General features: G+C 35.7%; 1 protein-coding gene across 4 annotated transcripts in view; it reads left to right on the top strand.

Moving 5' to 3' along the window:
• Nak (Numb-associated kinase) overlaps positions 1 to 17,832 on the top strand; it is a 94,056-nt gene that overhangs the window by 25,724 nt on the left and 50,500 nt on the right. For 2 of the 4 annotated variants that reach the window (XM_068347286.1, XM_068347283.1), the window contains 3 exons: positions 12,829 to 13,195; positions 13,362 to 13,461; positions 14,407 to 14,569. In XM_068347286.1, coding sequence (XP_068203387.1) covers positions 12,829 to 13,195; positions 13,362 to 13,461; positions 14,407 to 14,569 — 630 coding nt within the window. The remainder of the gene's footprint in view (positions 1 to 12,828; positions 13,196 to 13,361; positions 13,462 to 14,406; positions 14,570 to 17,832) is intronic. The other 2 variants (XM_068347285.1, XM_068347284.1) reach the window with 2 other exon arrangements.

Below are 17,832 nucleotides of genomic sequence, written 5' to 3'. Positions count from 1 at the left end.
CAACGTGATACAGATTATACTTACGAACTGAAAATACGAAAAACTTGACTTTTTCACGATTGTTTTCTGATGTTTCATATTGCAAATAGTTTTAATCTTTCTAGGTTATAGTATGTTTTACTATTTCCAGTCTCTCTCTCTCTCTCTCTCTCTCTCTCTCTCTCTCTCTCTCTCTCTCTCTCTCTCTCTCTCTCTCTCTCTCTCTCTCTCTCTTTTTTTCCATTTTCTCTTTATTTCTTTTCAAAGAAGTGACATTGTAGATAACTGCCTTAGCTTGGCTGTGAATGTGGCCATATTGACAAGCTTGAAGCAGGGGAACGGTCCATCACGAGACCGTAGCGGCAATGTTTAGCAGATAAACACGAGATGGCTTCCCGCTCATATGACATGTTTTGTATGGGTTAAACCTTTATCCAGAAAGAAAAAAAAATGCCTTGAATTTAACCTCAGGGATGGTGTGGAACAAATGTTAGAATAATTTTGGATAAAATCTGGGAAATACACTAATTTATATCGAGGGAGGAAAAAAGACAGATGGTAAGGAGGTGGAGTGAGATTAGAGAAAGAAGGCAAGCCGGTGATCTGCAGAGAAGTGCCATAAGGGGGGGATCCATCTCAAACTAGGAAACTCCCCCCATTTCTCACTGCATTGAGTATAGTCACTGCCTTCTATGTGTTCTAGCAATATTTTTTTCTTTTCTTACAAAACTTAGAAACTCTCAGCGACTATCTTTTATAATATACATTTGCTTATCTCTCCACATTGTTCCTCTGTCAGTGTTATCATAATCCTTTTCTTGTCAACGTATGCCTCATTCAGCTTTTTTTCTTTTAATCTTTTGAGTACCAACCTCTCACAAAAGTGTTTGGCACTCAGGCCCTGGCCTCCGTTTGCTATTTTTCACATTTTATATAACTTCTTAGCATAAAAGCTACACAAGATAGGACTTTAAAACATTTATCATCATATAGCTTAATAAACAAAACATTTCAATTGATGTATGATATATTTGTAAAAAATTTTATACATGTAATTAATAGAATAAAAAACTGTAATTACACTACATGAAATACTGTAAGTCTAATGGCAAAGAACGCTGAATAAGAATCGTACATAAATTACGTCCAATAGAATTCAAAGGATTAAACTCGCATTATTGTTTATAACGGCAATTTTGTCCTTATATTCTTCCATGTCTAAGCCGAAAGTCGTCTTCTCCTATTTATCCTTCTGTTATTTGTCTACTGCATCATCATCTCCTCCCACGCCTATGGATGCAAAGGGCCTCGGTTAGATTTCGCCAGCCGTCTCTTATCTTGAGCTTCATAGTCCTCAGCCATGTAAGCCTGGGCCTTCCAACTCTTTTATTTGTCTACTTACTGATCTAAAGTTTGCCACACTATCCATTGTATACTAAGTAATGTTATACTCCATAATTCATAAAGTTACTAAAGTATTACCTTCACCCTTATGCACCATGACTATTATTCCTCTCACCCATTCATGTGGAAACATTCCCTCGTAGCTATATCATACAAATACCGGTCAGCCATTCTGTCAAGTTCTTCAGCAAGTGGCAACATCTTGCTTGTAATTCTGTCGGCTTTTGGTGTGTCTTCACCTTTCAACCTCTTAATTAGCCTCCGTACGTCTTCAACAGTCATTTCGATGAGCATTATTTACCTCACAACAACCCTTTTCATAGTTTCATTAGCTTCTGTATTTAATCTTCAAAATACTCGATCGATTGACCTAGAACTACATATAATTCAAATAGTATTTCTCCATTTCCATCTATTATTCCTAGGTATCTTCATTCATTAACCTTTCTGTGTCTATGTCTGCCTTTATGAGAACAAAGTTTTCATCATCATCTACTCCTATGCTTATTGACGTAAAGGGCCTCGGTTATATTTTGCCAGTTGTCTCTATCTTGAGCTTTTAAACCAACACTTCTACTTCACCATTCAAAGTAGTCAGTCATGTAGGCTTGGGTCTTTCAACTATTTTGTGCCTCGTGGAGCCCAGCTGAACGGTTTGTGAACTAATGTCGCTTGGGGGAGTGCGAAGAGCATGTCCAAACCATCTCTATCTACCCCTCATCGTGATCTCATCTACACATGGCCATCGAATAATCCCTATTATAGTTTCATTTCTAATCCTGTCCTGCCAGTTTTATTCTCCTTAAAATTCTTGTTTACTTTATGCCCTCTATTTTTTTATCTTTTATTCTTTATACTTCTATTTCAATTTCTTTTAGGATAAAGTCGGAGGCTTAGAGAGAGGACTAAACATTATAGGGGTATGTCATTGCTTTGTATACCAGGGTTGGTAATAATAATGATAAGGAAGAGGCTGTAGGAATTAAGACAGTCATGGAATAGTAATGTTAGAAGCTGCCTAATGTGCTCATTTGCCTATACAAAGCTTTTGATATAGAGAATGTGAAAGTATCTAAGAATGGTTGGCATACGAATAAAGTTGTGAACAACTAAGAATTTTATATTGGAAGCAAATTGCATGTAAGAATGTTTAGCGGAAACATCTCTTCTTCTTCTTCTTCTTCGTCTTTTTCTTCTTCTTCTTCTTAGTCTTTTTCTTCTTCTTCTTCTTCTTCTTCTTCTTCTTCTTCTTGTTTTTATTGATTGAGTTATTCAAGAAATCAGAGAAAATAGTTGGCGTAATGAAGAGAAATTTTCAAACTATTAAAAGTTTGATAAAGTGTAACCATGTTATGATGGTACTATATGGAAATGAAAAATGGTAGATTAATAAGATATTTACTTTATTTACATGTTTATGAGTACAAATTATGTTAGGAGAGAAGAGGCAAGTCACATGTTAGGCGGCGAAGGAAAGAACTAAATGTTGGGAGGTAGAAAGAAAGAGTTTGGTTGATTGTATCAGAGAGACAGGGACTTGAAATACAGGAAATGTAAGAATGCATGCCAGGTCGAGGTTAAAGTACAAGTCTGATATGTTGCTGATGACCCCAAAAATGATTTCTGCATTGATTTACCGGTATTGATTACATGAGAGGCGAGAGATTAGACATCAGCATTTGCCATTTTTTGTTCAACTTTAGTACCCTTGCTGATATTTTTCTTTTAATGCAATTTTTGCCCTCCTTTTTTTTCATCACTTTTACTTCTTCTTTAGTGTGAATGGTCATAAGTTTAAACTTGTTTCGGAAGAAAGAGTACGAATTATCTTCTCTCTATTGTCTTGCTGTTTATTGGTAGTCACAATTTACGCCTTATGTGTTCACTCTCTCTCTTCAAAGGGTTGATATTTATACTGCTCTTTAATGTTACGATCATTAACCCTTTTACCCCCAGGCTCTTTGGAAATTTCCAACCCTTAACCCCCAAGGGGTTATTTTTTCCCCATCACATTTTGCAGTATATTTTTTTAAAATTGCTCTAACAGCCTTAATTTTTGTCATAGAGAGGTCAGGTTGGTCTCATTCTCTTGGAAAATGCCTGAATTTTTTAAAAAATTATCAAAAATATGAAGAAAAAAAAAAATTTATAGCATTTTTTTGTGAGGACGTACCGGTACGTCCATGGGGGGTAAAGGGATGAGTTTTGTGAAACGTACCAGTAACGTTCTTTTGGGGGTAAAAGGGTTAAGAAGAACAGTGAGTAAACAGATGAAAACAGTTTTACAGTAACAATACATTAGATTGTAATCAAATTTTACTATAGTAAATCCAGGTGAAAAACAAATTTTATTTTAATGATAAGATTTATAGATTATATAACTACATAGTTAACTCGACCTTACAAAGCATGATAAATTGATTCCTGTTAAATTCATAGGACATTTTAACCTCGAAGTATAATAATACACCATCACTCTAGACATTAGATTTGTTCTCTCTCTCTCTCTCTCTCTCTCTCTCTCTCTCTCTCTCTCTCTCTCTCTCTCTCTCTCTCTCTCTCTCTCTTCATTGCAAATAAAGAAAGTAAACTGTAGCTAATCTTAATATCTAGCCCAACGATTAAGATGATTTGGCCATGTTCAAAAGGGAAAGAAAGACAGTTTATGAGAAAAGTATTACTTATAGAATAAGCCAATAACCAAACAATTTGGAGTAAGGGCCACTGTTGGTCAAGCAGAGAAAGACAGCGAGACTAAAAGACAAAAGACGATAGTCTCATTACTATATCAAAGGCGTAAGTCTTTTGGGGGAAAAAAAGGCCGCTTTTTTTTTTTTTTGCTAAACGTCGATATTAGTCGAGCTTTGAGAGAGAAGTAACGTGAACATAGGGCGCAGTTCATAGAAATAATGATGGTACAAGTAATGAAGTACAAAAGAAATGTTGAGGTGAAGGTAAAATGAATATGGAAAATGTAAGGGCCAGTATTATTATTATAGCTTGCTAAGCTACAACCCTAGTTGGAAAAGCAGGATGCTATTAGCCCAGGAGCTCGAACAGGTAAAAAAGCCTAGTGAGGAAAGGAGATAAATAAAAGATATACGAAGTAATGCACTATTAGAATAAAATATTTTGAAATCATTTAACAACATTAAAACAGATATTTCATATATAAACAATGAAAAAGACTTAAGCCAGCTTGTTCAACTTAAAAAATTTGCTGAGAGTTTGAACGTTTGAACTTAAGGAAACTACAGCTGTGGCATGGCATTTATAATTAGGCTTCATCAAAGTATGACAAGTAAATAAATGGAACTTACTTATGGAATTAAAACCTAAACCTAACCATTACTGTCTGATGAATTCTTGGAAATCGGTTACTTGCCATTTAGTAATGGCTGAAGTGATTTTTGTTGGAATAAGTAGCCAAAGAATAATGGCCAGACATGGTTAGTACAGTGATAACGTGTTTGCCTCGCATTCGCGTGGCAAGAGATCGATCCTCGCCCAGGGCCGTGAGTTTAAGCTGTTTACTGGGGAGGCTACTGCTGTGGTAGGGCACCACGGGGTGGGGGGGGGGGGTTGGCTTGCCCGGCTGACGTTCTGGTGAGCATCTATTCTGATGGAACTGGAACTGCAACCAGACACCCTTAACCTTTATATAAGGCATGGCTAGTGAATTCATACTTAACAATTCATTAATCATGACTTGCCTTGTCTGATGAGACAATCTCTAGATGCATCTATAAAGGTATAAATGAATATTGATGATTGCCTTTACTGGGAAACATCATTCTTTTGGTCTTAAGTCTTTCATAGGTATTTCTTTCATTTATTAGCTAAGTTATGAATTCAGGTTCATAACTTCTTTCTATTTCATTATACAGGAACTTAAAAATAAAGTTCTTTCGTCTTGGTATGGCATTCTTAAGTGTCAACCCAATTCGTATGCGTGCTAATTTGCACGGTTAAACCCAGTTGAGGCATTATTTTCAATTTTCAGTAATGTATTCTCTTCACAATTTATTTTTTAATAATTTGTTTTTAATCAGGGAAGACTTTTACGTTCATTATGTAAAGTTAGTGCTTTTTATGGTATGGTTGTTCAGCCATGTCCACCCAGGCCAGACTGTGCTTCTGTTTTTTTGGCCTCGGGCATGCATGATTTATTGCCGGGCACATATTTTATTTCCATTATGTATTACTAAGACGAGGACCCACATCTGGGATTCCTAACTTGCCAAAAAATGAGTGTGATTAATATGATATTTGCAGTATATGTGAGAGGTATAAGTTTGAAGTGAGTAAGGTTTTCACAGCATTGAACTTGGCTCACTAGGAGTTGATGCTTTCCCCTGTTAGGTATTTGAGGGAGCACAGCCTCAGTACTGCTTTGTATGGCTCTTCTCCGAGGATGGAGGATAGCCCTAGTGTCGAAAAACACTGTATTTTGTCTATAGAAGCAGATGATTGCAAGTTTATACATAGGCCTTTCAAGACAGGCTAATACCTCAAAGTTAAAGTTCTCCATCTCTGTAGCCGTTAAGCACAAAATAGAATTTTCCGCAGTTCTAGCAATGTTTGGGGCAACAATCATATATAGGTGTATGCCCTGTGAATCCAATGGTAGCAGTGGAAAATTTGTACAACGTTTAATATTTTCCCTCATTCTTTCGAATCCCCGATAAGATTAATAAATAGCAAGACCATTCTGTGGTGAGTTCTCATTTCTTCGGATTCTTCAGCAAATAAAATGATTGAACTTTACTCCCTATCAGCAAGATCAGCATTTCACCAGCCTTGATCTTTAGATTACATTGGTGGGATTTCTACCTTACCTAAGCTATAACAACGTAAACTGGTATTGCTCGTTCTTCCTGCCTCAATAACAATTCAGGTTCAGGTAGCTTATGATTGATGGGTTGTTGTGAAGAAAAGATATTCTTATAAGTAACTTTTTTATACCATATATAAACCCCTTAATCATAAGGGAACACTTCTTCCTTTCATCTGTAGACAACAGAATGAATGTCTAATGTGATAATGGCATTTTTGAGCCTTCATTTATGAATTTTTATGGATGCATTTAGAGATCGTCTTTTGACAAAGTGAATTACTATAATGAGTAATGGGAAATGTCATTTTTTTTTTAAACTTTTCATTTAGATTTTGACTGATAAAAGATACGGTACTAAAATAAATGTTAAATTTTGAACTAAAGCATGAAATTGAAGTGTCTTGACTATGTAGTCTATCTTTTAGTCTGCTTGGAAGGTTAAGTATTCTATCATATTTAAGTTTGAGAACATGTGTTTTGCAGAAGTATCAATAAGATGGCAATTTTCCTCACAAGATATAATATATAAAATCAGGTGTAATGAGGTACATATCCATAAATAGTAAGTAACCTACTTGTGCAGTGTGGATATTTGAAATCCTTGGTAATTCGAGGGCAAACCATCCTTAACTACACTGGCAATTAGTCTAGCGCTTCCAACAAGGGATAGACCCTTCACACAAACCCTATTTTCTTCAGTCTATGCTTACGGCAACTTTTTCAATCTGCATTTAGGTTTTCCATTCAAATTTTGGTCTTTCAGTTATGTGTGATGTTTATTCACTCTTAATGACCAGTTGAAAATGGTTTTAAGCATCTCTTAATTATGTTTCAAGCATTTGTGAGTCCTCCATCATTTCGTGCAGTGCCCTAAGCATCCAGGCATTCACATTTTCACGAGAAGCATTAGATCTACCCATTCTTACTTATTGCTTTTGTGCAATTACTAATTCCTTTTTAGCACGATTCATTTTTTAAATGAGCTTCATCTCTGTAGTGGTTCATTCTTGCTTGCTTCTATATTGAATTATATTATCCTCTCATTACTAAATATTGTTAAAAAAATCATAAGATTTCAGTCAGTTTTAGTCTCAAAAGACTTGTTTATGAAAGAAAATCGAAAATGGGTCAAGGTTAATATTAATCAACTTTTTCTATAAGTAGAAAAAGATCAAAGGAAACTTATGAAGTATTGAAGATGGAAAGCAATACACCAGATGACACAGACTGCTTTAAAAGGTATTATGATGAATACTTATACTTTAATGCAATATGCATACATCTCGTTTTGAAATTTTGATAGTAGATGCTGATGAGGAATGGCTTTGATTAGCCATCATAGCAGTAGTAGGAATATGTTCGGTATAACAAGTTAATTCCTTTGATGTTTCCTGATGCATCCTCTAATTCCGAGGTACTTTATTCCTTCTATCCCCACCTTTTCATTGGGGTTCAAATTTATTATTGTAGTTAGTTTGATGATAGAATTCAAAAGTAATCCAGGGAGAAAATTCAAGCCAAAAAGAACTAAATATTGTTGTTCTAAAACATTTTATAAAGGTGGAATATTGAAGTATATAAAGATAAACTGTTAAGAAAACAAAGCAAAATAAAAGTTGAGGAAAAATTATACATTGGTAAGCAGAATAAGTCACGATTTAGTATTAGTGTGTCCACACAACCTAACACTTCCTGTTGGGGAAGCATTGTTACCAGACCCCAGTTGGTGGCAGGAAAGATGGTTGATGACATCAGACCTTGCTTAGTAACTTTGTCTCCGTACTTATTCACGGAACAATGACTGTCTGGCAAAGCTGAAAACATGTCTATAGATAGTTACTCAACTCAGTAAGACTTTGAAAGCCTTTGTCCACACATAGGTGCTTCACTCTGTCAAACTTTGAGCTCAGAAGTAAGGTTGTTATAGTCCAGTGCAGTCTGGTAGCTTTCCCATAGTGAGCAGCAAGATTAGAATAAATTTAAACATATTTTTGGAACGAGGAATCCTTGTCACTATATTACATGAACTTTAAGATGGAAATGAATCAGACATTAAAGTACGGGAGAATGGACCACATGTTTTTACTATTTTTTCAGAAATTGTACAACTATTTATAACAATTTATATGTAATAAGACTAAAGAATTGATAGCCAGATGTCATTCAGTAAACAAGCTATTTCTGAAATCGTTTACCATCTGGTATTGTCATTCCTTATGCGAACTATTAATACTTGAACATGGCGGTGATGATGTTTTCATGATCCGTTCTCGTGTCTAATATCATCTACTGTATGCTCATTAATGCTTCCCATTATGTTCTGGTGAAAATGTTTGCCCAACAGGCACTGCCAGTTGTGTGGACACACTTTTATAATCAAATTAGACAAGTCGCAAATATCTAGAGAAACGGAAAAAGTCGACAGTATTATAAAACAATAAAGCCCAGGTCTTGAAGTGTTATTGGATTAAGGTTTTAACTGAGTTTTTCTTCACCATCCTACAGAATCACACCATAGATATTTCTGTACGAAATTGGTGTAAAAGTCATGTGAAACTGTAGGTGGCGCATGGTTGCTGAGTGACTCGTCTCTGCTGTTGGTGCTTGTTTCGTTATTATTTTTCCACCAAAGATGAGAATACACAAAATTTTATGATCACAGACTTGTACATTGGACATATATACTTTATGCTGAAAAATTTCATGTTTGTATACTGAAATGAACGTTCTGAATTCCAAGTTACTCGTAAGCCAAGACATTGCTATACTTTCAGGTCTTTGCAGCATCCTGTTCTTAGGTGCATTCACCACCTTTTAGTCATCAACTCTACCTTCGTTCTCTTTTCCTTTCTTCCATCTTGCTGTGTAATCTCCTCTTTTACTTCTTGGTGTAACTGCAGGGTTTTCCCCCAGTTGTACATGAGTACTGAATAGCTTCAAGGCCCCAGTTCCTAGGCCATATGGCCCAAATTCATAAATCCAATTCTGTTGAAAGAATCAACAAGCGTGTCATTCTCTATGTAGAAAATATATCTCAAAGGTGAGAGAAGAGTAAAAAGGGGTCAAAAGTACACATCTCTGTGGCTGAATACCTCAGTTTATGTGTTCAATTTGTTTTGGGAATGATCTCGTAAATAGAATAATTTTGCCCATAAAATGATAAAGGAAAGTCTCCAAGTTCTACGGATCGATAAATACACATATACACTCATGTTGAATGTTTTTAATGGATTTCAGTAAACAATATATAATCCCTAACATCAGAAATTAATACAAGTTGATAATTCACTGTAAAAAATAGAAATATTGAGAAAATAACTTACTTTCCCTTTGCGGAGTCTTAGTTGGCATGAGGAAGACGAGAAATTAGGAGGAGGGGGAAGAGGTTGTTACTCCTTTGAGGGAGAGTCTCCCTCCATGAGAACATTAGGGGAAGATCCCTCTCTTGGTCTATGTTCTTTTTTTTCTAACTAAATCAATTAATTTGCGCTGCCTAGACATTTTGTCGTCATTTTTATAATTTACACTCGGGATGCTTGGTTGTCATTTTTTACACACTCAGTTTTAACAAGAAACCTGTGTATAGATGAATTCTTTTGCTATTTCATTGAAATGGCATGGAAATATGACATGGCACTGTCAGTAAATAGATTCATTACTCGCCTTGCCAAAGCCTTATCTCGGTGGTGTTTCTACAAAAAAATTTCTAATTTACCATATTCGTAACATCTCCCTAATTTCATTTGAAGCAAGAGATTTTTTACACTTTCCTTCCTCCTCCTTAGTTGAACTCTCCTTTGCATTCTCTTGATCCTACACTTAATATTGTTGTTATTACTTGCTAAGCTACAACCCTAGTTGGAAAAGCAGGATTCTATAAGCCCAAGGGGTCCAACGGGGAAAATAGCTCAGTGAGGAATAAGTAATTAATAATTTAAATAAAATATTTTGAGAACAGTAACAACATTAAAATAAAATATTTTGAGAACAGTAACAAAATTGAAATAAAATATTTTGAGAACAGTAACAACATTAAAATAAAATATTTTAAGAACAGTAACAACATTAAAATAAATATTCCATATATAAACTATAAAAACTCTAACAAAACAAGAGTAAGAGAAATAAGATAGAATAGCATGCCCGAGTGTACCCTCGAGTAAGAAAACTTCATGCAACTCCAATATCATTGCTTTTCCTCAAAGATTGTAGTGATTTTGGTAATCATCTTGGATTAACTATTTTGTAAAAAGCTGGAGATAATTAAATTTTGGAAGGTCAAGGTCACGGCCAAGCAATATGTCCAATTCACGTAATCAGCCATAAGTTTGGACATCGTTGTCACAGAGACTTCAAACTTGGTTCATATTTGAGTGTATGAAAAGCCATGTCAGTTATTACACGTTAAGGTCAAAGGTCAATAAATGAGCTGCCGCGGCGGAGGTCTGCACTCTAGTGGGTGCCCCTCTAGTTAGTGTTTTCTGACTTTGTAACCAGTCATTTAGAAAGAACAGAGTAATGAGGGAGGTGGCCGTAATTCTGTCATGAACTCTAGAGGCTGTTTTGGAATGGGAATGTCTTGATATAAAATTTGGATAGGAAGCTATTCAGCCTCCCAGTAAAGACAGTAACTCTTGTTAAGAGTAGACTGAGCCTTAATGAGTGTTTTAAAGTGATAAGCTGCAGGCAGGTTAAGAGCTATGGTAAAAATTATAAGTCAGTAGGAATAGATTTTTTATTCCTTATTTCCTTTCCTCACTGGGATATTTTCCTTGTTGGAGCTTTTGGGCTTATAGCATCCTGCTTTTCCAACTGGGGTTGAAGCTTAGCTACTAGTGATAATAGAGAGACGAATACATCACGTTCAGTACTACACAGTATTCTAGAAGCTCTTTCTGACAAGCTCTTCCTAATCGGACAGTTGAATCGGTGGAACTTCAGAAGTTCAAAGTTGCAGTGATTTTTTAAGTTGAACTGGTTGACAGACGTCTCTCTTCGTAGTTTATATGTGACAGATCCATTTTAACGTTATTACTGATCTTAAAGTATGTTGATTATTCATTACTTCTCTTGTAGTTTATTTATATCCTTATTTCCTTCCTCACTTGCCTATTGTACCCGGTTGGAGCCCTCGTCTTATAGCCTTCTGCTTTTCCAACTAAGGTTGTAGCTTAGGTAGTAATGATAATAAACTGTTAATTAATAGTGGTGAGGAGATCAATGCATCTATATATTCATCGTGGCTTATTACATCCATGATGAGCAATCCATGCTTTTTATGTTTTGTTTATATAGATATTAGTAAACAGTTCCCAAAGATCACTGTAAAATCAGGTAATATTTTGAAGACATCCAGCAACGTGAGTTGCAAAGACTACCGAGTTTGTCCCGAGTGGTATGTGTTCTACAAATATAAACCTCTTTTTTTATGGTAATATCTTTTCAATGGTATGCAATCTTGGTGTTCTGAAGAAGTGATGGTTTGGTGGGTTTTGTATCTGTGAAACAGAAATTATATGAAACTTTATCAGTTGTGTTTTATAAGTAGTCATAATAGAAACTTATACTGAAGGTCCCTAACTTACAAACGTTCGGAGAAATAAATACAAATCCAACTGAAAATAACATAGATAAGATAAAGAAATTTTGTAATAAAACAATATTATATTTGATACAGTAGCAAAACATCATTTATAATAACCTGATATCTATTTCATATGAAACCTAACTATGTGTTGACTTATGTAGCTTGAAATCATAGGCATGGAATTCAGGTTAGTTTTCGGGCCAAAATTCGGCCGGAATTTTCAAAAAAAAATTTCGGTCCGAAAATCTGCCGAAATTTTCGAAAAAATTTTCTGGGAAATTTTGGGCCCGAAATTTTCAACAAAAAATTTCGGACCGAAATTAGGCCAAAATGTAACCAAATTGGATTTCCAAACAATTGGACTTACAAACAACTTGAAACCAATCAAGTTTATAAGTTAAGCACCTTCTGTACACATTAAAATAGTTACTATTTCAATAAGGGATATTTAAGTACTGACTAACCACATGGTTCTAGTATTCTGTCGTTAGACTAAGCTTTTGTAAATCATACAATCATCCAGGGATGAGGATGTGAAAATTTACGAAGGTATCTGTACGCATATTTCTCATTTAGCTTCTTGCTGACATGTAAAGTAGTTATATGGGCACTGAAGCGTGCTTAATGGCTCCTGTATTTCCTAAAGGACTACTGTATAGGATGGCATGATTTGTGTATGCTGTGATATTTGCATATATTTTTTTAGCTTAACCTATTGCCAAGAACTGCGAGTCTTTTATATATGTATGTGTTGTATCTTTGTGCTAGAATGTTATTAGTAGGCAAAAGTAGCTGCTTTTAGTGTAATTTTTTGTTTTTGCAAAAACGAAAAATCTTTATGTCAAAAGCTGTCGGATTTTATTCTATTAAAAAGGCATTTTATTTAACAAAGAAAATAGAATTTTCTTTTTTATAGATATTTGCTAATTTTATTTTAGGAATGTTGGTGTGATGTTTTTCTTTGCTTCTTACCTTTTTATTTTTGTTTGCTGTCATTTACCCATATCACCGTCATCACCAGGCTACCCCGATCCATTCCGGGAAGGCGAGGGTGACGGGGTTATCTGTGGGCCTCAGTCCATGAGTAGCAGTGTAGAGGGATTATTCCTTCCCCCCTCAGGAAGCATTGGTAGCGGTCCCCAGTCCCTCTCGTTAAGCCAAGGGTCGATTGGTGGCGGGGCAGCCGTTGTCCCCGGCGCAGGAGGATCGGTTCCCGGAGGGGTGAGCGGAACTTCGGGGCTGGTCAAATGTGAAAGTGATACTGCTGCACTCAGCCATCAACAGCAGCAGCAGCAGCAGCAAAATCAACCTTCACAGGCGTCTCCCACATTCCCACAGCATCCGAGGGTCCATCGTAGAAATGTATCTGATACCTCCGCCTTCAACAAGTAAGCTCCACCTTTCTCGAGTTGATATTATGCTAGAGATTTAGGTTATTGAAGAAAGTTTTGCTCTACAACTGTTAGAAGACTCGTGAATCATTCCATTCCAAGTCCTTTTCTTGTTAGTGTATTGAGTAAATACCTTGTAATTTTAATTTGCTCTTGATTACAGAACCTTTGCCAATGAAACAACACAGTTCTTGGCACCTTTTGAAGCATCGGTGAGATCAGCCGAGAAAGAGGATGCCCCACCAAATTCCGAAGGATCACATGTAAGGAATATTTCTTCTTTTTTGACATACTACATATTAGTTCATCATCATCATCTCTTCCTATGCCTGTTGACGCAAAAGGTCTCAGTTAGATTTTGTCAGTCATCTCCATCTTGAGCTTTTAAATCAATACATCTCCAATCGTCCGCTCCTACTTCACGGTTCATAGTCCTCAGCCATGTAGGTCTGGGTCTTCCAACTCTTCTAGTGCCTTTTGGAGCCCAGTTTAAAATTTGATGAACTAATCTCTCGTGGGGAGTGTGAAGAGCAGGCGCAAACCGTCTCCATCTGCCCCTCACCATGATCTCATCCACATATGGCACTCGAGTAATCTCTCTTTTAGTTTAATTTCTAATCCTGTCCTGCCATTTAACTACAATATTCTTCTGAGGTCTTTGTTCTCAAATCTACAAAATCTGTTAGATATTGTTTCATTGTCATACCACGACTCATGTCCAGACAGTAACACCGATCTCACTGATATTATTTACCGTAGTGATTTGAATAAGGTTGTGCCTGTATATTTTATTTCCTTAAAAGTAATCTAGATGTCAGTACTGTTGTTTATCATGGTTTCATCCATAGGTAATAGAAATAGATACAAGGTGCCTCTGTAACCATAACACTTAAGATATTATTAAGGGGCTTGAATTTTGTAATACAGGTATATGTACTAGTAATTTGCACTAGAAAAAGATAAATTACACTTCAAATCAGAGTAGATAATACAGTGTGTTTTATTCTCTAGTGACTTGCCACATTTTTGCTTTTGTTTACAGCACATTTTTCTCGACTGAACCCATAGTTTTGAATTGATTCTATTTGTAAGTACTGTATTTTTCCATTGATAAAAACACCATGAATTAAAAACATTGGAAAATAGTGATCACTACACAAGAAGATTAAAATTTCATTTCTTCTGTTAAATGTTGACTCTCCCAACAGGAAGGTCTAGTCAGCTCGGAGGTAGACCTTGCAACTGCAGAGGTTCGAGCATGGAATCCCTTCAACGACATGACGCCATTTAGCCAAATGTCCGAGGATCATATATTTGGTGCTGAGTTTGACAAGATTCGGAGAGGATCCCAAAGCAGTAAGCATAAATTAGGCATGTGCTCTTATATTTTATTTTTTTCATTTTGTAGTGTGTTGCTTTTTGCTTGTAATTAGTCATAGCGATTATTTAGAAGTTACTTTCTAACTACTGATTGTTGTAGTGGCCTGTTAGTGACGTCCTTGCCTGGTGATTGCCAGCTGGGGTTCGAGTCCCGCTCAAACTCTTTAGTTACTTTGGTTTCTGCAACCTCGCTATCCATATGTGCTAAGGATTGTGGGTTGGGGGAGCCATCAGCAGCCATTGCCTGGCCCCCTCTGGTCCCAGCTTGGATGCAGAGGGTGCTTGGGAGGTAATCATGTGTGTATACGGTCGGTCTGTAGGGCATTGTCCTGCTTGATGGGGCAATGTCACTGTCCCTTGTCTCTGCCATTCATGAGCAGCCTATAAAAATATTATATCCATAGGTGTATATTTATAGATACACTTTGCTTATAAGTTTTAGTAATTAAAAGATACTTTAAAGACCAAGACAAAAATGCAGGACTGTAGAAGTAGGGAAATTTCAGGGATGCAACCAAGTTTTGCATTGAATTTTGCTTACGATGAGACTTTCTAAGTATGCAATGACATCATTTATTCAACTGTGTATAAATTAGGAAATGATAGTCCCTCAAGGCGTCATACTTAATATCACGCTACTTACCTTATCAATGAATGGTATTACAAAGGGCTACCCAATGGTTTTTAAAATCGTTACATGGCAGATTGGACCCATGGATATATAACGAATACTGTAACCCACTTTCAGGGCAATCCTACAAGAGATAAATATCCAGATTAAGGGATCTGGTTAAACTTTTGAATAATAATTACAATAATAATAACCATTAAATTTGACTCCTCATACATACATACATACATATACCAAGGCACTTTCCCCCAATTTTGGGGGGTAGCCGACATCGACAAATGAAACAAAACAAAAAGGGGACCTCTACTCCCTACGTTCCTCCCAGCCTGACAAGGGACTCAACCGAGTTCAGCTGGTACTGCTAGGGTGCCACAGCCCACCCTCCCCCGTTATCCACCACAGATTCCTCATAATAATAATAATGATATCTAGAGGGGCACTCAGCACAGTGTAGACCTCTGCCACGGCAGCTTATTTCTCGACTTTTTGCTCAACATTGACCATACCCTTTGATCTTAACCTGTATTAATTAGCATGGATTTTTATACACTTAAATATGAACCAAGTTTGAAGTCTCTGTGACAACGGTGTCCATACTTATGACTGATTGTGAATTGGACATTTTGCCTGACCGTGACCTTTGACCTTGATCTTCCAAAATTCAATCGTTTATATCTTTTTATATAACAGTTAATCCCTGCAAGTTTCATTTTCCTGCGATTAAAATTGCGGCCAGAAAGCTGTTTTCAAACACACATACACACTCAAACAGGTGGTAAAACATAACCTCCTTCCGACCTCATTGGCAGAGGTAATAATCCTGTCCTAAATAAACAGTATAAAAGGACTGATTAATTTATTCACAAATAGTCTTTATTTCATATGTAGGTATGAGGAGTTTGATTTTCGCAGCCCATACCGATAGCTTTCAAGTTCAATTCTTTTTTCAATAAAAACATGCTTTCTTGTGAATTGAAATCTGATAGTCGACTCTAAACTGCATCTAATCTTGCTGCTTGGTGTGATTTGTTTCTTTTGATTGTACGTTTTTTTTATCATTGGAGTTATATTTACTTAATACAGAAGGTCCCCAACTTAACATTCAGATACAAACATAAATCCAAGTGAAAATAAAAAAGATAAAATAAAGAAAGCCGGTAATAAAACTATATTATATCATTTAATATAGTAAGCACAACGACATTTGTAATAAGCTGATATCTATTTCATATGAAACCCGACTTTGTTGACTTTTGTAGCTGAAAATCATAGGCATTGAATTCAAGTTAGGCCTACCCTAGGGCAAAATTACCAAAATTCAACTTCCAGTTTCTTGGAACCTATTAAGTCTGGAAGTTGAGGGCCTTTTGTACAAGCTTCTTAGTCTTGTTCCACATTTCCCATATTGCTGCTTGCTTCACTTTTATATTTTACTTAAGGCTTTACTTCATCTATGTAAACTCACTCACTTTTTTTTTTTTTTTTGTTCATGAAACTGCCTAGCATGTTTTTATGCTTCCACATTCCATTAGTTTTTCTACATCCTCAGGTAAATATATGTATCCCCAGTATTAAAAAAAAAATCTATAAAAATCATGGTTGATTATCTCGCTTCACCTATATATTTTGCTTATGGCTTTAATTCATCTTTGTAAACACGCTGTTTTTTTTTGGTTCATGAAACTGCTTAGCATGTCATTTTGCTTCCTCATTCCATCAGCTTTTCTACATCCTTGGTTAAATATATGTATCCCCATTATTAAATAAAAGACAATAAAAATCATGGTTGATTATTGTCAAAACATTATCCACTATGAACAATGTAATAAAATCATGGTTGATTATTGTCAAAACATTATCGACTATGAACAATGTGGATGTAATGCATTTTTTTTTCAAGAATGCAATAAAGTACTCCCATAATATGATTGACCCAAGACTGCTTGATGAATGTTATTTCTAATTTCATATAATGAAAACTACAAGGAAGGTAATCATTGATAATTTCATGGGAAATTTCAAAATAAGGTAATTAAAAGATGACATGTACAATGCACTGTTCTGATTAACTTTTTATTAAAATAGCATCTTTATAAAGAAGAATTAAGTCTAGGATAACGATGGATTTGTAAATGAATGGGTTCTTTCGTTTGTTGTGATTGGCGATGAAGCAAATAAAATAGAGCAGTCATATTTAAACTATAATATGAGAGTGTTGGAACCTGGAAGCAATTCAAGTTACCTATTTTCATCAGTTTTTAAAGAAGAGTTCACAGAAATTTTTAAATTTTAACAAACATGTCTTTAACCCTTTTACCCTCAAACTCTTTGGAAATTTCCAACCCTTAACCCCCAAGGGGTTATATTTTCATCAGCACATTTTGCAGTATAATTTTTTTAAATTGCTCTAACAGCCTTAATTTTTATCATAGAGAGGTCAGGTTGGTCTCATTCTCTTGGAAAATGCCTGAATTTTTTTCAAAAAACTATAAAAAATATGAAAAAAAAAAAAATTATAGCATTTTTTTTTTGCAAGGACGTACCGGTACGTCCATGGGGGTAAAGGGATGAGTTTTGTGAAACGTACCAGTACGTCCTTTGGGGGTAAAAGGGTTAATATATA

The sequence above is a fragment of the Palaemon carinicauda genome, chromosome 23 (genome assembly GCF_036898095.1).
Source record: "Palaemon carinicauda isolate YSFRI2023 chromosome 23, ASM3689809v2, whole genome shotgun sequence".
NCBI lineage: Eukaryota > Metazoa > Arthropoda > Malacostraca > Decapoda > Palaemonidae > Palaemon > Palaemon carinicauda.
The sequence above is the reverse complement of the archived record's forward strand: the minus strand, read 5'-3'. Positions and strand labels throughout refer to the sequence as shown.